This window comes from Protopterus annectens, chromosome 8.part0 (genome assembly GCF_019279795.1).
Source record: "Protopterus annectens isolate FY-2018-M chromosome 8.part0, PAN1.0, whole genome shotgun sequence".
Taxonomy (NCBI): domain Eukaryota; kingdom Metazoa; phylum Chordata; order Ceratodontiformes; family Protopteridae; genus Protopterus; species Protopterus annectens.
The window spans coordinates 708,644,307-708,668,262 of NC_056741.1; the positions used below are offsets into that span (position 1 = coordinate 708,644,307).

At 41.9% G+C, this 23,956-nt stretch overlaps 1 protein-coding gene across 2 annotated transcripts in view; it reads left to right on the plus strand.

The window, feature by feature from the left end:
- The window catches only part of GON4L (gon-4 like), a 3,426,849-nt gene that overhangs the window by 801,317 nt on the left and 2,601,576 nt on the right, over positions 1-23,956 (plus strand). For both annotated transcript variants that reach the window (XM_044080158.1, XM_044080159.1), the window contains one exon: positions 14,512-14,733. In XM_044080158.1, the coding sequence (XP_043936093.1) occupies positions 14,512-14,733 (222 nt within the window). The remainder of the gene's footprint in view (positions 1-14,511; positions 14,734-23,956) is intronic.

The following is a 23,956-nucleotide window of genomic DNA, read 5'->3' on the forward strand; positions in this document are numbered from 1 at the left end:
ATTCAACTCTACCGTGATAGAGCTGTAAAGTCACAAAGCGGAGCAATGGCTGCTCATTGTGGAACAGTGGACTTAATTGATCACAAATGCAGAGCGTTCTGCACAATCCGGCGCACTTGGCTGCTCAGGTTATGATCTTCAAGTCAGCCTGATAGGCTTGATCAGAGTTAGTTAATTTTTCCAAAATAAAGTTTTGAGATCCCAAGGGGAGGCCACCTATTTTCTAAGTGGGCTGGTCTGCAAAGACCCCTGTCCAAAATATTTTAACATGGGAATGTATTGAAACGAGACAGTCTATGGGCAGACATGTTGAAATGGCCAACAAATGAACCTTGATAGTAGATTGAAAGGTCAGAGGATATTAACTCACTCAAATAACTTAGAAAAAGAGAAATACTAGCCTTAAAAGGGTCATTGTTCTTATTTTGGCACCAACTACAAAATCTTTCCCATTTGCGAACATACGATTTTGTGAGTAGCAGGATTCTTTGCGTTCATTAATACCTGCTGCATGTCCTTAGAAAATAGGTGTCCAAAGTTATTACAGCTGTATAATTCAAGCAGTTGAAGTTGTTTCAGGTTGGGGTGTATCAGACGCTCTGTCTTGTATGAGTAGGTCTAGTCTGTGAGGACGTTTGGGGTAATTGCCCTTAGCCATTTCCATTTGAATCTTCAGAATAATTCTGGATATCCATGAAAAGGGTGATGAAAGCATACCGTTGCATTCCTTTCCAAGTAAATGAAACTGCATCTGTTTTCCAGGCCTGCTTGCAAGGAGTTCTGGAGCAGAAGTTTGCCATTTGTTGTGAATGGAGGTGAATAGATAATCTGATGTGTTCCCGAGTTGTCTCAACTCCTGATTCAAATTCCATTTGTGAAGGTCTGTCCAGATCCTGTTCAGCTTGTCTGCCACAGTATTTGGCTCTTATGAAAGGTAAGATGCTTGTACAGTGGGATTGTGCTTAAGAGCTATATTCCAGGCTACCATGGCTAGTCTGCATAGAGGGTAGGATGTGCCCCCCCCCAACTCTTTTATGTACCACATCACTGCGATGCTGTCTGTAATCACCTGTAGCGGTCTTTGGACCATAGCTGATTGAGAGAGATGATCTACTAGCTTTCTTTGGGGCATCAGGCTGGCTACCAGGCAAATTGTAGGATATATTATAGTGCTTGAAGAACAGGAGGGATAGAAACTGTTTAGGAAATTCCAGTTGTAGTAAATCATAATATAACAACTGGTTCATTGTTTCATTTTGGATATAGTTTAAAAAAAAAAATTCTAAGGGACTAGCAGAAGTTGTTGTGTCTTTCGGCTTTTCCCAGTTAGGGGTCGCCACAGCGGAACTCCGGTCCGCTAATGATTGGCAGTAGATTTGCGGAAGTACTGTCTTATAGTTCACTCCTGCCTCTACAGAGAGATTTTACTTTGCCGTTTTAGGTGTATAATTATGGTTAGAATTAGAGATAGGGTTTGGTTTGATAGTTTATTAGATAGTGCAGCTGTAAAGTATAGTGCATGTTCTTTTTAAAGTTATAGTATTTTATAAGGTTTATAGTATTTCATAGCAGATGAGAATTTAAAAAGTGCTTTGAATGTGGACCCAAACTTCTCTCCCAAGATCCACATATGGTCTGAGTTTATTTTTTGGGCACTGCCCTTTTTGACACTCTGTCAGGCTTGTGCTTCATTTTGCTTAGGGCTGTCCAAACAAGGAGGAAGAAGCTTCATTGTCAAGGGTCTTCTCCCTCCACAGAGAAGGTCTCCAGTACCTTCCACTTCTTCTGCAGCCTCCTGTCCAGTAAACAAAGACAAGAGGTGAAAAGACAAACAGAAAGCAAAGAGAAGGAGAAGGTAAAAAAAGAAGGAAAATTTTGGCAAGGTCGAGGAAGCGCTGTCTGAATCCAGTATCGTCCAGGAGTGATCCGAAAGTTCCTCGGTGGTGGGCTCGGACAGTCTCTTCGATCAGTCACCTTCTCAGTCCCGATTCTTTCTGGATATGGTGAGTCTGACACTACACTCTCCATTCTGCATGAGTGGAGATATTAGAGACCAGCTTCAGTGGCTTCTTCTGGATGGTTATCAGGAAGCCTGCCTGAGCAAGATGTCAACAGGATGATTAGGAAGTTTATTTAAATGCAGATCCAGCTTGGGGTTCTGTCAGTACTGTCTTCTGGGAATGTGCCAGGTCTTGGACCAGCTGCCCCTTTTCTTCCTTGTGTGGTCCCGGTCTACTTTTTTAACCTGACTAATTTGGACCTGATCCGCCCAGAGTGATTTTGTCGGAGCAGACAGTCTGAGTTATTTTGCCTCCAACAGCTTCCATCCCTATTTTGACTGTGATATGTTTGGATCTAGAAGAAATGTGGAACTTAACCTTTCAGGCTGGTGCTTGGGGGGGGGTTGGGCCGACACCAAAATTGTTTGAGTCAGTCCCTTCCCCTCTGCACTTCTGCAGAAGATAGCTCAGCCCCAAGATCAGCTTCGGGTTTGAGACCCATCTGTTCTAAGGTTTCTTTTTTGTCTGAGGATAGGAGGAGGCCTGTGGAGCTGATGGAGTTCTTGGTCTTTTGAGGCTTTTGAGAGGGTTCTATTGATGTGGAGGAAGAAGGTGCATCCATCCAGTTTGGTTTCTTCCGAACCCCACCAGGAATTGACTTCTACTTTCCTTCTCCCTGTCAGACAGGGACAGTCGGTACCACAGTGTTCCCAGTCTACACGCTGCATTCACTCCCAGTCCAATTTGGAATCTTCTGATCTCCCACCAGAATCGGTTCATTAGAAACAGGCATGCAGGCAGAAGCACTGAGTCTTTCACTGAAAGCACAGACTTTGATGAAGGCGAAGGCTTCTTAGATCCCCCTCAGAAGATGTCGCCTTCAGTGATAACATCGAATTGATGAGACGGAGATGAGGAAGGTCCGATAACTCTTCTCTAGATGAGTTTGTGCTCCTGGAAGTCTTTGGTTCTATCTCAACATTGTCCTGGGTGGTATCACCTGTTGACCCACTCATTGATCTCATGGCTCAATGGGCATGGAAGGACCATGATGTAGTGCAGCTCATTCCCAAAAAACCTGACAGGATTTTGCCAGCACCAAAAGAAAGAAAGCACTAGAGCAAAGATCCACCAGTGGATGCGATGGTGGTAGCCACAACCACTAAAAAAGGAACTAACTGAGAAAAATTCCTCTGTCCATCCCCCCTAACGGGGAGTCGAGGGCTATGGACCCATTTGGGAAATGGCTGTATGTTTCAGCGACTTTCTCACTTAGAGCACTGAATTACTTAACCCGTGTCACCATGTTTCAGAGAGACTTGACCAAGGAGCTTTCCAACTCTCTCTCTCTCTCTCCAGTAATCTGCCTGCGGATGTGCACAAGACCGCAGACTTCCAGCTTTCTACCCTTCAATCTACTTCCAATGTAACTATGCGACTGATTTCTAACACAGCTAATGCCATGGCTAAAGCAGTAGGCATCAGCATTACCACGTGTCGGCACACCTGGATACGTCTTTTATGATTTTGCAGAAAACTTTTTGACTTCCTTCATCACTACCCCCTTTGATAGCTACACTCTGTTTGGAACAGAAGTAAAAGCCACACTAACCAGGAGTCAGCAAGATGGTAAGACTCAGTCTACAGTGGGAATCTGTTTTTCCACCCCTATGAGTGCCTACTCTAGGCATCAGAGAGCTGGGAAGAAAATGTGGTCCCTTAAATGACAGAGCTCCTATCAGGACACTCCTGGTGATGGACCTTCTTGTGGCAGAGGAGGAGGAATGGGAGGCAAATAAAATGGACATTGTCCTAGAGACAGATGTGGACCATGTAAGTAGGGTTTTTGCTCCCCATTTACTGAAAAGCCCTTTTAGTGCCTCTGAAGGGTTGCCTGACTCTGCTGCACTCTGGAGGCAGTTTGGGGGGGGGGGGGCTTGTGTCTGTACCTACAAGCCTGGCAAAACATAACAGATTCTCGGATGCTAAATATAATTTCAGGAGGCTGTTCCATACCATTTTTATTCCTTTTATGGAGAAGAAAAATGCTTCTGATGTTCCACTCAGTCAAATGGGAATTCGCAGCAGCAAAAGTCCAAGTTGCTAGACAAAAAGTCATCCCACTGGTCCCTGAAGACCAGTTAGAGTCCGGAGTCTACTTGAGATTCTTTTGTTTACCTAAGAAAATAGGAGACCTCAGACCCATCTTGGACTGAAGTCCTTTAAAACAGTGTGTGAATCGGACAGAATTCTGGATGGTCACAATTCAATCCATTTTGCTTCATATGAGGAAGGATGATTGGATATGCTGCATTGATCTGAAGTATGCATGCTATCATGTAAAGGCAGAGAAGCAGTCAAGGCGATTACTCTTTCTGGCTGGGGGGCCATTCTTTATCAGTTCAGAACCCAACCTTTCAGTTTCACCACAGCCTCCAGGCTGTTTATCAAGGTGATGGCAGTGGTGACATTGCAACTTTGCCTGGTAGGCATCCATGTTTTACAGTACCTCCTCAACAGTTGACTCCTAACTGCTACCTCCAATAACTGGTTATCAAACCATCAGGACCTTTTGCTCCATCTAATGTAACCACAGTCCACCTAATCGTCATCTTTGTCATACTCATCAGGTAGAATTTATTGAATGCCACCTGGATTCAAGTTTATAGATTGCCAGACTTTCCTTCTCCAGGGTGCTCTCCCTGTACGTCACAGCAACTCGAGATGTTCATCGTGTTATACTGTTGCAGTCATCACACTTGTGTTATCCTGCCGTCAGGCGGTCCCGCAGTCGGCCGAATCCCAAAGTCTTGGTCCGGCATCGGTTCTCGTCGCTTCTTCCCTGATATCAGTGCGACAGGGGGATAAAAGAGGCAGCCGACGCCCTTTTCTCCAGTCTTTCTTGCCGCGCGGTGCCCGAAGCAGAAGCAGTTCGCAAGTGCCGGTCGGCTAGCTCCTGAGATTTTCGAATTGAATTTCAGCCCGAAGTCTTCTCTAAAGCTAAGTACCCCATTGGATAAACTTTTCTTGCCTCAGACCGATGTCAGACAAAGTTAATAATTGCATTTTTTGTGGGAAGCAAATACCTCATAAGGATTTTCATTCTTATTGTATTCCTTGCCTAGGCCCAGACCACGACGTCTCTGGTTGTCGGTTTTGTGCTAGGTTCAACAAACGTACAATCAAGCATCGGGCAGATTTCGCCCGACATTATTTTGGCAGAAAATTTAACTATAGCATGTCGTCGGAGCAACCGACATCAGCAATGATTAAAAAAATGCAAGGATAAGGACAGGCAACCAAGGCCAAGACCAGATACCGAGGCCTTAGCAAGGCCTGCCGCAGGTTCTCCGGTTTTCAGCGAGGCGCCTACGCAGCCCCTGACTACCGCTGATTTAGAAATTCTGACGGCCTCCCAGACCGAATCAGCTGGGCCTCGGGAGCCGGTTCCATCTCACCCCTCGGATGCCAACCCTGACGGTGATCCGGAGATTTTGGACAGGCCTTCGGTTTCTGAAGGTGTCTTTAAACCGACGGTCTTATGCTAAACTTAAAGCCCCCTTAAAAGTTAGGAAACCGGGTCCACAGGCCCCTATGCCTAAAAAACAGATGCTTAAGATGGCTGAGGATTTAATTACCCTTATCAGGGGTTCACAACCCCCTCCTGACAAAAGGCCTAGACTGGAGGAAGATTATCCTTCCTCTGACCAAGCATCCATTTCCTCCGCTAACTCTGAGGACCAGGATTATTCCTTCCCTCCTTATGAAGACTCAGATGCTGAAGAGTCCATTCCCTCTGTCTCCCCCCCTGAAGACTACTCTTTTGGGGAAACTTTACACACCATGAGGGAATACTTCCACTGGGAAGGCCAAGATTACTCTGACTCTAAGAAAAGACTCTGTGAGTTTCTTCTTCTTCCACAGCATAGACCCCTTGCAATTCCTCCAGTTTTAGACATTTTGGATGATGTTTACACCGAATTTAGTCTAAACCCAGATTCCTTACCTCCTGCACCAGCTAAACCAGACAGATACTGCCGAGTTCCAGATTCTCATAAGTTTCTATATAAAAGCCCTGTTGCAGACCCCCAAACCATTTCCCAGGGTCCCAAAGGGGTTAAGGCCTCTACTGATAAGAATCCACTACCTTCTGAAAGAGATTCCAGAGCATTAGAAAGATGGGGGAAGAAAGTGTATACGTCTGCCACTTTGGCCATGAAGGCCTTAAACTGCCAATTCCACATGCTAAAATACCAGCAGTACTTGATTACACAGTTAAAGCAGAAAATGATCCCTCAGACAGATCAACCTGATTTCAAAGAGATGCAGGATTTGCTTCATGCAGCAGAACAGGTGGGAAAGCATACCTTACAGTGTGGTTTTGATTCATTGGAAGCCTTATGTAGAGCAGCTGTCACAGGATCTGTAATATGTAGACATGCTTGGCTAAAAGAGCAAGCCTTACCAGAACATGTCAAAGCAAAGTTATTGGATGCTCCATTGCAGAAAGATGTGTTATTTGGTGTCAAAGCAGAGGAAGTTTTAAAGAAAATGGAAGAAAAGGCAAAATCTATGCAGACAGTTAAAGATTTTTTACAGGTACAACCTCCTTATTTCAGCAGAAACTGGCCATCAAAAAACTGGTCCTTTCCTGCATCAGACAGACCCCAAAGGGGTAGGTACAGATGCCCAAGGGGCAGAGGACAGCCACAAGGTTCTTTCAGACGTAGACAATGGCATACAACAACTCAAAGAGGTGGAGACGAAAGATCTCGACCCTTCAGGAAATAAACCCAATGACTTCCCTCTTCACCTGCCAAGCAAAATTGCCCTGGCAGCACCTTTGGGAGGAAAACTGGCTCTATTTCCACAAAATTGGCGCATCATAACAAAGGACAAATGGGTTCTGGATATTATTACCCGAGGCTACAGATTTCATTTTCACACTTTACCACGGATGAGAGGCATGCCAAATCTGCCTCCAAACCAATGGGCAGAGGCACAAACGCAAATTTCAGCTCTCATGGATATGAAAGCAATTCAAAAGGTACCTACAAAGGAGCAAGGTCAAGGTTTTTACTCAAGACTATTTCTAGTAGCAAGAAAGGACAAAGCCTGGAGACCCATTTTAGACCTCTCAATTCTAAATACATACCTGGAGGTACCCAAATTCAAAATGCTCGCACTACAGCAGCTTCTTCCCATGCTGGGCAAGGAGTCTTGGCTGGTAACGTTGGACCTCAAAGAGGCATACCTGCATGTCCCTATCAGACAAGATTGCAGAAGATACCTCAGATTTTTGGCAGGTACAACGCATTATCAATTCTCTGCATTGCCTTTTGGCTTATCTACTGCACCCAGAGTATTTACGAAATGCCTGGCATCAGTAATTGCATACTGCAGACAACGAGGAATACAAATTAATCCATATCTGGACGACTGCCTGATCCAAGCGGACAGCAAGGCCATTCTATTACAGCATCTGGCATTTGTAACAAAGCTGCTAAGTTGCCTAGGGTACACAGTAAACAAAAAGAAGTCAAAGCTAATACCCTCACAAGACATAATATTCCTGGGTGCCAGCTTAAATACAAAATCCTGCAGGCATTGGGGTTCATGGCATCCTGCATTCAACTAATTCCACATGCAAAGCTGCATATGAGGAAATTACAATGGTACCTGAAAAGTGTAGGACTCAACCACAGGCACAGCCTCGAAACAAGTATACCTCTCATTCCCTGCCTTCAAAAAGAGTTCCTATGGTGGGCTCAAGCATGTCAAATAAACAAGGGTCTTCCTTTTGTCTTACCTCCAGCAAACCAAACTATGACAACAGATTCTTCAGACTACGCCTGGGGAGCACACATGGCAGGACAGTGCATACAGGGCAAATGGTCTGCAAAACAAATGCATCTACACATCAACCAAAAGGAGATGCTAGCTGTGCAAAATGCACTGACAGCCTTCAAGGACCTCTTGCATCCAGGACAACTACTAATAAGGACAGACAACACCACAGTTATGTGGTACATAAACAAACAGGGAGGAACACACTCCTACCCTTTATGCAGACAGGCAATGACCTTTGAACACAGCATTGACTTACCAAGTACAACTGCAAGCACAATTCCTGCCAGGAAAGGAAAACATATTGGCAGATGAATTAAGCAGAAATTTGGCAGATCCTCATGAGTGGAGACTACACCCACAAGTATTTCCAATGATAACTCAAAGGTGGGGACGCCCAGACATAGATCTATTTGCCTCCCCCAACAATTGCCAACTACAGAAATTTTGCACAAGGACTTATCATTCCCTAGCCTGGAAAGTGGACGCCCTATCATTCAGTTGGACAGCATTGACAGTCTATGCCTTCCCACCACTACCTCTCTTGACCAAGGTATTACTGAAAGTCAGATCAGAGAGACCACAAATGATCCTCATTGCTCCGGACTGGCCACGTCAGCACTGGTACCCATTACTAAGGACCTTGACTCACAGCCCTCCATGGATCTTACCTCAACTCCCACTTCTGTTGACTCAGCAAAACTTTCAGATCCTTCACAGTCAGCTCAGGACTTTAAATTTAGCTGCATGGAGAATACCTTGAATTATCAATCAACACTTCTCTCAAAGGACGTCCTGAATGTCATTTTGGAGGCCAGGAGGCCCAGCACCAGAAAAACTTACTCAGACAAATGGAAAAGATTTCGTGCATGGAACCAGGCTAAAGGCCAAAATCCTTGGATACCAAACATTCCTCAAATACTGCAATACTTAACTGAGATGCTACACAAAGGCCTTTCTTTCTCATCCATTAAGATCCATGCTTCAGCCATTTCAGCTCAATATAATACGGATCCTCCCATATTCTCACACCCTTTACTAAGGCAGTTTCTCAGAGGGGCTAAGAATGTAAGACCCCCCAGAAAACCCCCAATGCCAGCTTGGGACCTCAACTTCGTTTTAGAAAAATTAACACTGCCTCCTTTCGAACCAGCCTTCTCAGCAGAACTACAATACTTGTCATGGAAAACAGCTCTGTTGCTGGCTATCACCTCAGCACGCAGGGTCTCAGAACTACAGGCACTTATGGCAGTGGAACCTTTCATCATTTTCCGTCAGGACAGAGTCTCTTTACGAACTAACCCTACCTTTATGCTAAAGGTAGTATCCAATGTGGCTTTGAATCAGACCATTCATTTACCCACCTTTTATCCAAATCCCCAGAATAAAGGAGAAAGACTCCTTCACTCTTTGGACATTCACAGACAGCTACATTACTATTTGGATAAGACAAAGACCTTCAGAAAAACTGACCAACTCTTTGTATCCTATGCTGCAGGTTCACAAGGAAAGGCTATTTCAAAACAGACCATCTCCAAATGAATAGCACATTGTATCCGCTTTTGCTACTCGCACCATGGGAAAGCAGTGCCTGTTAATATTAGGTCCCATTCTACCATGGCTACAGCAACCTCAGCAGCCTTTCTCAGGGGGGTTCCAACCAAGGACATTCTGGAGGCAGCTACATGGAGTTCACTGCACACCTTTACCAAGCACTACCACCTTCCATTATACTCAAAACCAGAGCTGGTTTTGCCACTGCAGTTCTGCAGGGCATCCTAACTTCACCTAACCCAGTTTAGTACCAGCCACCCATCCATAGCTTTGGGATTCAACCCAAGTGTGATGACTGCAGCAGTATAACACGATGAACATAGTACAGTTTTGTACCTACCATAAATGTAGATGTTCGAGTGTATATACTGCTGCAGTCCAGGTTACCCTCCCACCATCCCCTCTACATACCAGGGTGTTAGTTATAACTCCATGTACATCAGTCTATTGGATGCATGTCTATATGGTGTATTTGCTAACAGCTAGTACTATTGTTTATCTACTAAGGTATTTTTGCATAGTTATTTGTATTGCCTTCCTAGTTGGGGGCACCTGACATCTGGGGCAAGAAAAACTGAAGAAAATGGCGTCAGCTGCCTCTTATCCCCCTGTCGCACTGACGTCAGGGAAGAAGCGACGACAACCGACGCCGGACCAAGACTTTGGGATTCAGCCGACTGAGGGACTGCCTGACGGCAGGATAACCCAAGTGTGATGACTGCAGCAGTATATACACTCGAACATATACATTTATGATAGGTACAAAACTGTACTTTCTGCACCACCCTTCTTCTCTGACAAGACTAATTCTCTACCTCTTAGGCCTGATGGCTTCTACAGTCATCATGGTGTCATTAGCCAGATTTTACATGAGTACTTCAGTGGTCCCAAAACTTTCATCCACTACATACAAAAGTTTGTTTCACTCAAGTCTACAAACTGCACATACCCTGATGAATAAAATCTACTTCATTGACAGAAGAACATCTTTTCCATACGGAGCCACCTGTGGCTGTAATGAGCACGGATGCATCCCTTTTAGGGTGGGGGTAGGGCATTTCAAAAGAAAGACATTCCAGGGTACTTACTCGCATACAGAGGCCAGTCTTCACATTAATATCTTGGAGATGAGCACAGTACTCCTAGCACTGCATGCATTTCAAGATGTCCTCCCAAAAGGTGTGATATCTGTTTAGTCAGACAACCTGTCTGTGGCCTGATATATCAACAAACGGAGGAACACACTCCTGTCCCCTATGTCGAGAGACCATGAGAGTTTGGCAGTAGATATCTTCTGATCGCTTTTATTGCAATGTACACACTGGGGACGTTCAGTGTGTTAGTGCACAAATTGAGCAAAACTAACAGTGGTAACCTTGATTTTTTCCATCGCTGGGGCAAACCCTGCTGCAATCTCTTTGGATGTTGCCTAAACGACAAATACAGTAGTTAATTTGTCCTGATCCCTCCACAGAGGCAGTCACTGAGGGATACTGTAGTCCACAATTGGTCCACAGTTTTTGCAAACCTCCCTATGTGTTTTCCCACAAAGACAGTCTTGTTGAGAACTAATGCAACTTTCTTTCCTAAGATGGCATCCAAAGTTATTTTAAACCAGTCTGTAAACCTACCAATCCCCCCCCCCCCCCAAATTTTCAAACAAAGGCAAATACATTTTACATATGCTGGGCATGGTCGTCAACTTAGGTTGTGTCCTCATAGGACAAAGCCATTCAGAAAGTCTGATCAGTAGTTTACTTTCTCAAAGCCTGAATTAGGTAAAGCAGTTGCTAATGTTACTCTTTCCAGATAGTTATCAGACTGCATTTCTTTCATTTATAATAATCTGCATTCTAAACATTAGGCTCATTCTATAAGGGCAACAGCCTTTTCTAGTAGACTACCTTTTGATGATATTTGTACTGCAGCAACATGATCAGCAGTCACCACCTTTGTGTCTCACTACAAACTGAATGTACAGTCCAGATCATGCTCTTCCTTTGATTCCACCATTCTCAGGAACATCCTGCCAGTTATAAACCGCATGTGAGTCTGTCCCATAGTTGAATCAGATGAAAATAGACAACAGTGAGTATGAAAGTCATGTACTTACCATAATGATAGTCTTGTTGTCCGATTTTTATCCGGTTCAGCCTCCCTCCTGCCCCCTTCCAAGTTGACACTAATAGATTACTGGTGATCAGGTAGTTTTCTGGCACACCCCGTCTGTGAGCAGTCCTTGCTGATGGCCATCCAGTCCTACGATTTTTCCTGTATTTTGTGTGTGTGTGTGTGTGTGTGTGTGTGTGTGTGTGTGTGTGTGTGTGTGTGTGTGTGTGTGTGTGTGTGTGTGTGTGTGTGTGTCTGTGTGTGTGTGTCTGTGTGTGTCTGTGTGTGTCTGTGTGTGTGTGTGTATATATATATATGTAGGTACTATATATATATATACATATATATATATATATATATATATATATATATATATATATATAGTATATGTTATATATATGGATAGATAGATCTAGTATATATACAGTGGCTATAAAAAGTGTACACACCCCTGTTAAACTGCCAGGTTTTTGTGATATAAAAAAATGAGACCACAATAAATAATTTCAAAACTTTTCCCACCTTTAATATAACTTATAACCTGTACAATTCAATTGAAAAGCAAACAAATCTGTTAGGGGAAAAAATATGTTGTTGTTGTCTTTCGGCTTTTCCCGGTTAGGGGTCGCCACAGCGGAACTCCAGTCTGCTAATGATTGGCAGTAGATTTTCATGAACGCTGAGGTGCCAGCTCGACGTTCAACCTTCAATGAAGGCACGCCCATTTACGCATGTCTTTCGAACGCCCACCCATAAAAATAAAAAAGTGCCATAAGCTGGTTGCATAAGTGTGCACACCCTTAAACTAGTACTTTGTTGAAACACCTTTTGATGTAATTACAGCATTCAGCCTTCTTGGGTAGGAGTCTGTCAGCATGGCATATCTTGTCTTGGCAATATTTGCCCACTCTTCCTTGCAAAAGCACTCCAAATTTGTCAGATTGTGAGGACATCTCTTGTGCACAGCCCTCTTCAGGTCGCCCCACAGATTTTCTATTGGATTTAGGTCTGGGCTTTGGCTAGGCCATTCCAAGACTTTAATTTTCTTCTGGTGAAGCCATTCTTTTGTTGATTTGGATATATTTGGGATCATTGTTGTGTCGAAATGTGAAATTCCTCTTCATCTTCAGCTTTCTAGCAGACGCCTGAAGGTTTTGGGCCAAAACTGGTATTTGGAACTGTTCATAATTCCCCTCCACCTTGACTAAATCCCCAGTTCCAGCTGAAGCAAAGCAACCCCAAAGCATGATACTGCCACCACCATGCTTCACCATGGGGATGGTGTTCCTTTGGTGATGCGAAGTGTTGTTTTTGCGCCAAACATACCATTTGAAGGTGTTAATCTTCTTCCTATTCATCACTGATGGGCACATACTTTGGAATTGTGGCCAGAAAGTTCAACCTTGGTCTCATCAGACCATAACACAGTTTCCCACATGATTTTGGGAGACTTGATGTATTGTTTTGCAAATTTTAGTTGGGCCTGGATGTTTTTCTGTGTAAGAAAAGGCTTCCTTTTTGCAACCCTACCCCATAGCCCATACATATGGAGAATATGGAAGATTGCTGTCACATGTTGTACGCAACCAGTACTTTCCAGAAATTCCTGCAGCTCCTTCAGTGTTGCTGTAGGTTTCTTGGCAAATCTATATTATGTCAGCAAAAGAGCATTACAGTGAATGCTGTTTCGCCGACACATATAGACTGAAATCTTAAAAGAGCAAAACCCCAGTTCACCAGTCCCCCCCCCATGAAAAAAAATAGGTGAACTAACAAAACACAACATGCCACCCCCCCCCCAACTAAATATACCAACTAGGAGATCGCACTACAGTCTGGTACAGGGCAGTGTCACAGCTCAGGCCAAGCAATTTCTTTCCCTGGGAAAGAAGTCGCTGACCTGAACTTTTGCTCTCTTCTGATTTCGGTCTGTATGTGTAGGTGAAACCGCATTCGCTGCAATGCCGTTTCGCTGACATGATATAGACCCCTCTTGGCTGCCTCCCTGACCAATTTTTGTCTTGTCTTTTCATCAATTTTGGAGGGACGTTCAGTTCTTTACAACGTCGCTGTTGTCCCATATTTTCTCCACTTTTTGAAGACTATCTTCACTTTGTTCCATGGTATATCCAATGCCGTGGAAATTTTTTTGTACCCTTCTCCTGACTGATACATTTCAACAGTGAGATCCTTTTGATGTGCTGTAAGCTTCTGCGAACCATGGCTTTTGTTATAGCAGGCAACTTAGTACATGTCAGAAAAATCCTGCTAGGACAGCTGAACTTTATTTGGGGTTAGTCAGAGTTTCTCTAATTGATGGCAGGTGTGTACCCAAGAAGACTGAATGCTGTAATTAAATCAAAAGGTGCTTCAGCAAAGTATTAGTTTAAGGGTGTGCACACTTATGCAATCAACTTATTGTACGTTTATTTGTTATATTTTTCCCCTAACAGATTTGTTTGTTTTTCAATTGAATTGTACAGGTTATAGGTCGCATTAAATGTGGGAAAATTTTTGAAATGATTTATTGTGGTCTCTTTTTTTTATATCACAAAAACCTGGCATTGTAACTGGGGGTGTGTGAACTTTTTATATCCACTGTAACTATAAACTAGGAATGGCAGTTATATTTACAGGTCAGTGTGCACATTGAGAAATGGTGACCATTTTGTTTAACTTTATGTATAGTGTGTGGCAAGTCCCATGTGATCAATGCAGTTAATGGTGCAGGCTGCATATATTTCTGACAGTTTTTAGAGCAACTGTTTAGAATACCTGCTGTTTTTGATCATTACACCAGATTTCAGATGAGTCGTCAAACTGACATCTTTTGTCCTGGTCTTAAGAGTTTGAGGGGAAAAGTAATACGTTTTTAAAGCAGAAAATGGATCCTGATTGTCAGTTTCTCCATATTTTCTGGCATTATCAATAAATGTTTGTAGTAGCATCCTGATATGTTTGTTAATATCCTTGTTCCAACATTCTTCTGTTTTCTCTAAAGTGGCTCCTGCAGCATTGATGCCTCCTTTGAATGAAGATGCAGCAGTGTCTGATCATAGAGATGCTATGAACCTCCCCACAAAAGGAGTTCCAGTGAAAAAGAAAAAATTGGCGTTATCAAGTATTCTTTCATCAGTGTCATGGAAGCTAGAAGAAGCTGAAGCACACTGTCAGGAGGAGGTCACCGTTGATGATGGGGATGGTGGGCTGTTCATCACGCTGGGTAGGTCTTAGTTGAGGACAACTTACCGAGTCTTATTTTCCTAAGTTATTGTGTTCATATAACACTAATAATAGTTTTCTTAATTTTTTTGTTTTAATAATATTAATTAAATTATCTTAATGTCTGTGTTCTGCAACCACCTGCCAGGGTCTTACTGCCTCATTTATCTGGGCTTAAAAGAGCCTGTCATTATCCTTTGTTCATGATGTGAAGCCTGTTGGACAAGTCATGAGAGAGACTGGAATTCAGAAAAGATTAATTTCTGGCACTGTATGGCAAAATATGTTTGTCAGTTGCTATGCCATAGCAGGCAAAATAGGAGCATTTGCTTGATAAAAAAAAAATCCCTGTTGACTGCAAGGCATAGGGTAGCTGTGCCAACCCTAACTCCTGATTTTACATCATCCTGTTACTATCATTAGGAAAGGTAAATGTCTTAACTATTTGGAGGGGACAAGTTGCCGCAAGTTGGGGGCACTTACTAATTCAAATGGGGCTTTTTAAATGTGGGCTGTGTAAAAAGTGTGGATTTAATTTTATGGGTGACTTGATTATTGTTAATAACAAATTAATTGAAGCCAATGGGCATCTCGGTTGTTCCTCAAGAGACTTTGTTTATCATGCGAAATGTCAATAGCAAGGCATGTAGGGAATGGTGTGTCCCCTACATGAGGAATGTGAAGAGAGGGCTTGCTCCCCTGGGGGAAAATCTTATTAATTTTTTTGCATGTTAGCAGCATTACCGTAGGTTGTGTTGTGGTATCAGGGCTTGAAGGCTTTTTGATGTTTTTTTTCAGCACCTTTCACTCTGTGAGTTTGAGCTTGATGAGTTGGTTATTGAAATAATGAATGAGTTCAACATGCTGTCAGAAGAGAAGTAGAATTTACTCACTAAATATAGATATTTACCAGCTACATACTTTATGTTCATCAGAAATGGAATGGGAAAGGAAAACGGTCGTTTCCAATTTACATAGTGGTTATGCCATCTTTTCCATGAGATGATGCATATAAAGTACTATGATTTTTACATTTCAACAAAGTAAATTCAAAAAGTCTAGTTTTTCATGTTTTGGCAGTTTAACTGAAATTGTGACTTTTGCCTTTAGAATTTCACTTAGTCTCAAGCTGCTTTTGAATTTTTGTGTTTTGTTGTCAGAAGTGGTAACATTTTTCAGTCTTACAAAAATGCCAAACCACCCGCATCTTTTAATTTTTGTATCACAGCAGTATACTTTATTTTATGACTGTATAGCTCTCTGAAACTGCATGTTAAACTTGACTGAAAAGTTAAACACCTCAAAACCAAATGTCCTGGTCATAAGTGATTCCGTAGTGAGATGCACAGATGTCCCCCTCACTAGGCTGGACAAGGAGAACGTCACGGTCAGCTGCCTGTCAGGTGCTAGGATCCATCAAGTCACGCACGCAGACAAGTCACTCAACGATTATCGTTATGACTCTGTCATAGTACATGTTGGGGTGAATGACTTGAGTTGTACCTTACTGGACAATTTGAAGAGAGACATGACTTCACTCTGATTGTGTCCCAGACAGGTATGTCCCTAGCCCTAAGCAGCATTCTGCTTTCACCTAGGCTGATGCCACAATATAAACAAAAAAAAGATTGACTTCAGCAATTGGCTTAGCTTATGGTGTCAGTCCAGGGGGATCCAGTGTCTGTCAGCCCGGGAACAGATAGTTGACAGATCACGCTGCTTTGCCAGAGATGGTCTTCACCTGTCTCCTCTAGGCTTTTGAATACTGGTAAAGATGCTTGCCTCCCCCATTGTGCCTTTTTTAGAGAATACCAAAACAACAAAACTTCTGCTGTAAATGAATCCACTTGAGACAAACTTAGGGTTATGCTGCTTAATGCTAGGAGTCTAAACAGGGAAACTGCACTCACTGGAAGCTCTCTTCACCTTGGAAGATGCTGACGTCTGTACAGTCACTGAGACTTGGTTGAAGGCTGCAGAGAGCACCATGGCCGTGCAAGGCTACAATGCCTTCCACATGTTCAGACCTAAAAACGAGTGTGCAAGAACCAGGTGTACCCATCTTCATTAAATACAAATAAACCTTGAGATAGGTTAAACAGTGTGACTCTCTTGAGCCTACTCCAGGTCCAAATAACTATAGGTAAAACATCCTACAACATCATTGCTAACTGCAGTTCCCCCACCATGAACCATGAGAAGCACATTGCCTACCTGGACTTGGTTGAGTCACTCACTATACAGCCAAACACCTTGGTCATGGAAGATTTCAACTATACTTCTATCAAGTGGGCCATATAAACGAATAAAAGCTCAATTTGCCTTGAGGTTCCTGGACTTTAATACAGATAATGTGGAACAGTTGGTCTGCACCTCCACAAAGGGGCTCAAGTGTTCTGGACTTAGCACTTACTAACATGGGGGAGTCAGTGCACTACCCCGTGTTCACTATACAGCCAAATGCTTTGGTCATTGAAGATTTCAACTGTCCTCCTATCAAGTGGGCCATATAAGCGAGCAAAAGCCCGATTTGCCGTGAGGTTCCTGGACTTTAATACAAATACTGTGGAACAGTTGGTCGGCACCCCCACAAGGGGCTCAAGTGTTCTGGACTTGGCACTCACTAATATGGGGGGGTCAGTGCACTACCCCCTGTGTTCTGCCCTCCCTAGTAAAGTCAGACCATAAATCTGTCCCATTCAAAGTAACGGTCAGACCTGACACCTCCACATGAGGAATAAAAATGAGAAACTTCTCCAAAACAAGCTATAGCCTACTAAGCAATGGTTTGAAAAGTTTCAAAGTCACTGCTAACACAGCCAACAGTGACTCCTATGTAGAGAGAGAGGAACAAAACCAAGTCCTCCCGTAAAAACAAGCTGGTGGACCTCTAGTATAAACAGATTATATAACAAAAGGAAGAAACTGATATCTAAGAAGAGGGAACTTTGTCAGCAAAGAGAGAGTACGCTCCACAACTTGAACAAGCAAGTCAAATATCTGGTAAAGTCCTGTAAAGTTAGTTGTGAGGCTAAATTAGCTTCCCTAGCTAAAGACAATCCTAAGGCATTCTTTAGCTGTGTCCGAAATCTAAAAGGGAATACCTAGCTATGTGCCAAACTGCTTACCTTTGAATGTGTGAAAGCACATTCGTCAAACGTGCACATCCGTGAACAGTTTATGCGAAAACCGAAGAGCTGACTTCCTGAAATGTCAAATATCGAATTTCGACATTTTCGATCGCTCCACCACCGAAATAAGTGCTACCATGGGTTAAAAAGGGGGCGAAATTTTGGAATTTGGCACTTTGGTTTTTGCTGTTTCGGAATTTTGCGGTTTGTAGTTCGCGGCAACAGATTTTAAGATGTTGCCATCGAACATTTAAAGGTAAAGCGTGCCAAACTCATAGTGAACAGTACCACTGACACTCAGGAAATTGCCTGCATGTTAGCTGACAGATTTGGTGCAATCTTCACCCCTGCTGTCCCCACCACCCATCCCCAAATCATACCTTGACACCTGTACTATCCCCAGCATCACCAGTGAGCAGGTCATATCCACTCTCTCCTAAGACAAAAGCATGGCCTCTATGGGACCAGATATCATCCCAGGCTGCTTACTAAACAATCTAAAACATGATCTAATGGATCCAGTTGGCCCTCAGTTTAACCATAGCATGAGCACTGGCTTTGTTCCAGCATAGTGGAGAAGGGCACCTGTAATCCACTCTGCCAACTCTGGGAACTATTGACCCATAAGCCTAACCAGTGTTATCTGCAAGGCCATGGAAAGAATCATCATGGACCTTATCAAAGGCCTAGGCAACCTTCGCTGTCTCGACCTGACCCAGTGTGGCTTCATTAAGCGTAGATCATGCTTACTAAACCTGGTGGACTACTTTGAGAATGTCACCAAAGCTGTGGACAAAGGCAAAACAGTACATACTGCCTGCCTTGACGTAGCCAAGTCTTTCAACACAATCCCCCCATTCAGATGTCATCCAGAAACTCTCCCAGCTGTGGATTAACTCATATGTCACTAGATGGGTAGCCAGCTCGCTCACCGACAGAACCCATACGGTCAGAGTTGGGGATTCCACCTCCACCAGTAGAACTGTTACCAGTGGGATACCACAAGGTTCTGTACTGGGCCCGCTTCTGTTTAGAATCTTATTTCTCAGAAGTCCAGTTGAAAGTAGACGGCCTCTGGCTTACCAAGTTTGCAGTCAAATGATTGGTGCCAAAGCCACTATAGTGTGATCTCAGAGTGAGAATATTAAAGTAGGGGGGTATGGGGGGCACAGCCCCTCACATGTGGGATGCAGGGGGCTTGCCCCCCTGCATAAACAGGAGTACCGTTTTATTTTTTTCAGGTTTTTTTATTTATTTTTTTTTTGAGAAAGTGCATTTCAGTGAGTTCAATCTTGTATGTTTTGATGAAATGTACTTTCGATGGATCAACATAGATCCCTATATATATATATATATATATATATATATATATATATATATATATGTGTGTGTGCATCTCTCTGTATGTGTGTGTGTATGTATTTATGTATAAAAACATACACACACGTATACAAAGAAAGAGAGAGATAGACACACATAGAGGCACACACGTAAGTGTAAATATTCAGACATTTCTATATCTTTTGCTAGGCACTTGTTTCAAGAAGTGAAGGAACTCTGATGCTTATGTGACTCCTTAAATTACAGGGAGAGAAAAACACTGAGTTTGGTGACCTGCATTATATTCTCTGAAAAGTAATGGCAGTGCTGGTGACATTAACAATGGTCAAGTGAGAAGATCAGATTGTTGAGAGGATCAGAACTGATGTTAAGTTACTGGATGTGTATAAAGCAAGCAAGATTACAGTAATATGGTAAACAATTGCTGTGGAATACGAAGTATATAAAGTTAAATATGTGACTGGTAGTGATGTGAAAATGAATTACAAAGCAAATGGGAAAAATTATTAAAGTGACAATTTGTGAAGCCACAAGCTATCCATGAAGCAGTCATGAAGTTTAAAAAAAATGTGTACTAGCTAGATTTAAAGGCAGAAGAAAAGAAATTAGAGCTTTTAATAAGACCTGTAGGTTGTGTGCTGTTAAGAGCTATTTTGTAAAAGTAAGAAGTGAAGTAACTGTTTTACATGTTACTACCCTGTGTAAAGCTGAAAAAAATATTAAATGTTTCAGGTACAGGTTAAGAGCATGCACAGCATGCATCATAAGGAACAGATATTACTGATAATGGATGTTAGTTTGAAAAGCTCATTATTAAAGGGAAAAGTGTTATTACTTTTAAAATAAGTTCTAAAGCAAAACTAAAATGCTTTATCAGAATTTACATGTTAAACACTGAAAGTGTAGTCACTGTGCACAAATATGCATGCAACTTTCAGATATATCAAGGGTACAAATTGAAGTGTGTGAGTCAGGTTTGGCTGACTTATGAACTGTGAAGTTAGGTTTATGTCTTTTTTGCTGAATGGAGTAAATAACCAAAAGCACTGCACCAAAAATAAAAATCCAACAGTTTTATTCCACCACGATAAGAGTTTAGCGCTTTCGTCAAAAGTACATAAAATTGACTTCTTCAGAACTACATGACACACACAATGCTGATTTTAAATAGCCTGCCCTACTAAACAATTAGTCAAACAAGAAAGATGTCATTTCCTGCTAAAAAAATTAATTTCCTGCTAAAAAAGTATGTCATTTCCTGTTAGAAAAAGATATCATTCCATGCTAAAAAAAAGTACCACCCAACTAAAATAATACAACTGAATTATTGATCCATTGATCCCCCAAAAATAGAGCTTATGTTAAAAATATTACATAAAAAAACAGCTTTTAGTTTTAACATAGAACTAATAGAAATTTTGTCATTGAGCCCAGGTGGCACACATGCATTTAACCTTAATTTGCCACTTGAGCTCTAAAAATTCAAGAAAATCGACAGGTCCACCCCTTGTACCCAAGTCAACCTGCTCTAATACAAAAAACTTGAAACAGTGTGTGGGATATAATTTAATATGCTTAAATAAGGCGTTGGTCTCCCTATGTTTGTTAATATCATAACTGTGTTGATAGATCCGTTGTCTTAAAGCTTGGACAGTCTTACCCACAGAGTAACAGTCACAACCTGTACAGGATGCAACATATACAACCCCCTTGGTGTAACAATAGTACTTTTTATGTGTAGTGATTTTTACCAAAATTACTAAGTTTAATAAATTCGGCATCAATCACAAAAGAACATTGGGTGCATCTTCCACATTTAAAAGTACCACCTAGTCCAGATGCCACCTTTTTTCTTTCAAGTAAACCTTTGAAAGATGTACACTTTTTTTTACACCAACAGGGGTTTTTCACCTAGTTTATTAATGATATTCTCATAAATACGAAACATGTTCCAACAATCACAGATGATGCTTTTGATGTCAAACAAGTCAGTAGTGAAAGGTAACACTAATGCCCTGCTATAGTTCATTCTCTCAGTTGCTAGGGGCCTGGTTAGACCCAGAGGGCTGTCCAGTAGTGTTCTATAAACCCCAGTAGTTCTTTTTTGTTGGACCTCACCTGTTATGTCCTTAAAAAAATTGAGGGGGGCAACCTCTTTTCTGTAACATAACCAGTAGGAGGTTGCACTCTCTAAGAAAATCAATATCCTCAGATACCATTCTGGTCAATCTAACACGTTGTCCCTTCACAAGGGATTTCATTTCCTTTGAGGGGCAAATATTCACACAAGTGCAAGGGGTGGCTATGGGCGCCTGTTGTGCACCATCGTTTGCCAACATAGTACTTGCCCAGTGGGAGGACCTGTATATTGTCAACTCCTGAGTTCAAGGACATGTGGGTACTGTATGGGCGGTACCTTGACGATTTGGTCTTATTTTGGCATGGTAGTGAAGACGAGTTGGATAGATTTTTTACTTATATTAACAACACCATCACTTTTCTGAAGTTCACCATGACCAAGGACCATGATATTTTGAACTACCCTGACGTGACCATCAGGAAGGATTATTCCAAGGGGAGATTCACCTCGCATCTTTATAGGAAACCCACGTACTCCAACTCTCTTTTGCACTTTGAGAGTTGGCACCCCATGCACCAGAAGAAATGTAGAGCAGGTAGACTTTGGTACAAGGGATGGACCTCTCGATGATTTTCTTGAATTTTTAGAGCTCAAGTGGCAAATAAGGTTAAATGCATGTGTGCCACCTGGGCTCAATGACAGCATTTCTATTAGTTCTATGTTAAAACTAAAGCTGTTTTATGTAATGTTTTCAACATAAGCTCTAATTTTGGGGGATCAATGGATCAATAATTCAGTTGTATTATTTTAGTGGGATGGTACTTTTTTAGCATGGAATGATATCTTTTTCTAACAGGAAATGGCATACTTTTTTAGCAGGAAATGACATTTTTAGCAGGAAATGGCATCTTTCTTGTTTGACTAATTGTTGAGTAGGGCAGGCTATTTAAATCAGAATTATGTTTGTCATGTAGTTCTGAAGAAGTCAATGTTATGTACTTTTGACGAAAGCGCTAAACTCTTATCGTTGTGGAATAAAACTGTTGGATTTTTTATTTCTGGTGCGGTGCTCGTTTATTTACTCCATTTGGCTTTTTCTGGGTTTGGATATTTTTGTTTTTCTTTGTCGTTTTTGGAAAATACAGTTAAGTTAAGCGTGCTTGGTATTGAAATGAAACTATGAAGTATAAAGGTAGAGAGCAGCTCACACATCAAGTTGATGTTATCATGACAGTTGTGAAGGATAGCTAATCAGAAAGTTGTTAATTAAGGCCAGCAGGAGTATAGTTACTGACACATCAGTGAGCATTAAACTGTTAAGCAGTAAACAAGCATGGGACAGTTTAATAGGATAGCTGTGTACTACAATATTTTGCAGAGTTATTCTGATTTAGTTACTGTGTTAGTCTGTTTACTCAGAGAATACTCTATCAGAAAATCTTGGATGGCAGTAATGCCTATTATTCTTTCATCAAGGAGAGCATATGCATCTCTTGGAGGGAGAGAATATAACGCATATTGAAAAAAGGAGAATCCTAATGTGATTGTTAGACAAGACTAGCTGAGTTATTAAATAGCATGGTTATAGACTTGAAGCAGGAATAAGCTTGGAATTTGCATAAACCCTTAGATCTAAATTGAATGATTAAAGTGGGACACTTTCTATTGCAGAGAGTTAGAGGTTGGTTCCAACCATTCTCCGTGCCAAATAATTTTTTTTGCTATCTGTTAATCAGAGCTTTTGATAAATCAGAGTGGCTGAAGCCATTTCAAATCAATACACCTCAATACTCCACTTTGATAAAGATGTTGCTCTACTCCTCATGATCAGTGGCATAGTTTAAGAAAGTTGTTGAAGAAATCATATAAAGTTTAGATGAGATAGTAAGTATAGTCATCTACTTCTCTTGGGAACTGTTACTACACGAGACTATGATCCAAGGCTAGTTAAACTATTGGATGCTTGCAATAAGGCAAAAAGGTCTGAAGAAGAATAAGAATAGATGTCAGATTCATGTGACTGATGTCATATATCTGGCATATTTTGTTAGAAAGAATGAAGCCAAATTTGGCTGAACAAGTGTTGTCATATTCAAAAACCTGAAGGACAAAGTAATTCATTTCTTTAGTAGTAAGGTGTCTGTCAAAGTTAATCTGCAGCCTTATGGATAACACAGTGCCAGTAAGAACATATTGTGGATTAGTTTCGGTCAGAAGACGAGGCTACAAATTTCAAAACTTTGAAGATGTTTGCTTGAGGGATACGTTGTCTTAGGTTCTGTAATGTGTCTTTGCCAATTGCACTTCAAGTAAATGCAAACTAGCGTGGACTAGCAGCAGTGCAGGAAGATAGACCCGTGTGGATTAAGAGCTTATAACAAAAACACAGACGAGGTATGCACTACTAAATATTTGAAACGTGGAAAGACTACTTTATGAAATGAATCAGTTGGGATATAGAGAACCCCCATATACTTGACCCATCTCTGTTTGGATTCATCAAGGGGAGGTCATTCTTAATCAACCTGGTAGGTTTTTTTTTTTTAAAATGTCACCTAAGCAAAGGATGAAGGCAAAATGGGTACATGCCACATACCTTGACCTGGCCAAAGCTTTTGGCACAGTTCCCCTCTCAGGCGTAGCAGAAAAGCTAAGTAAACTGTGAATCTGCC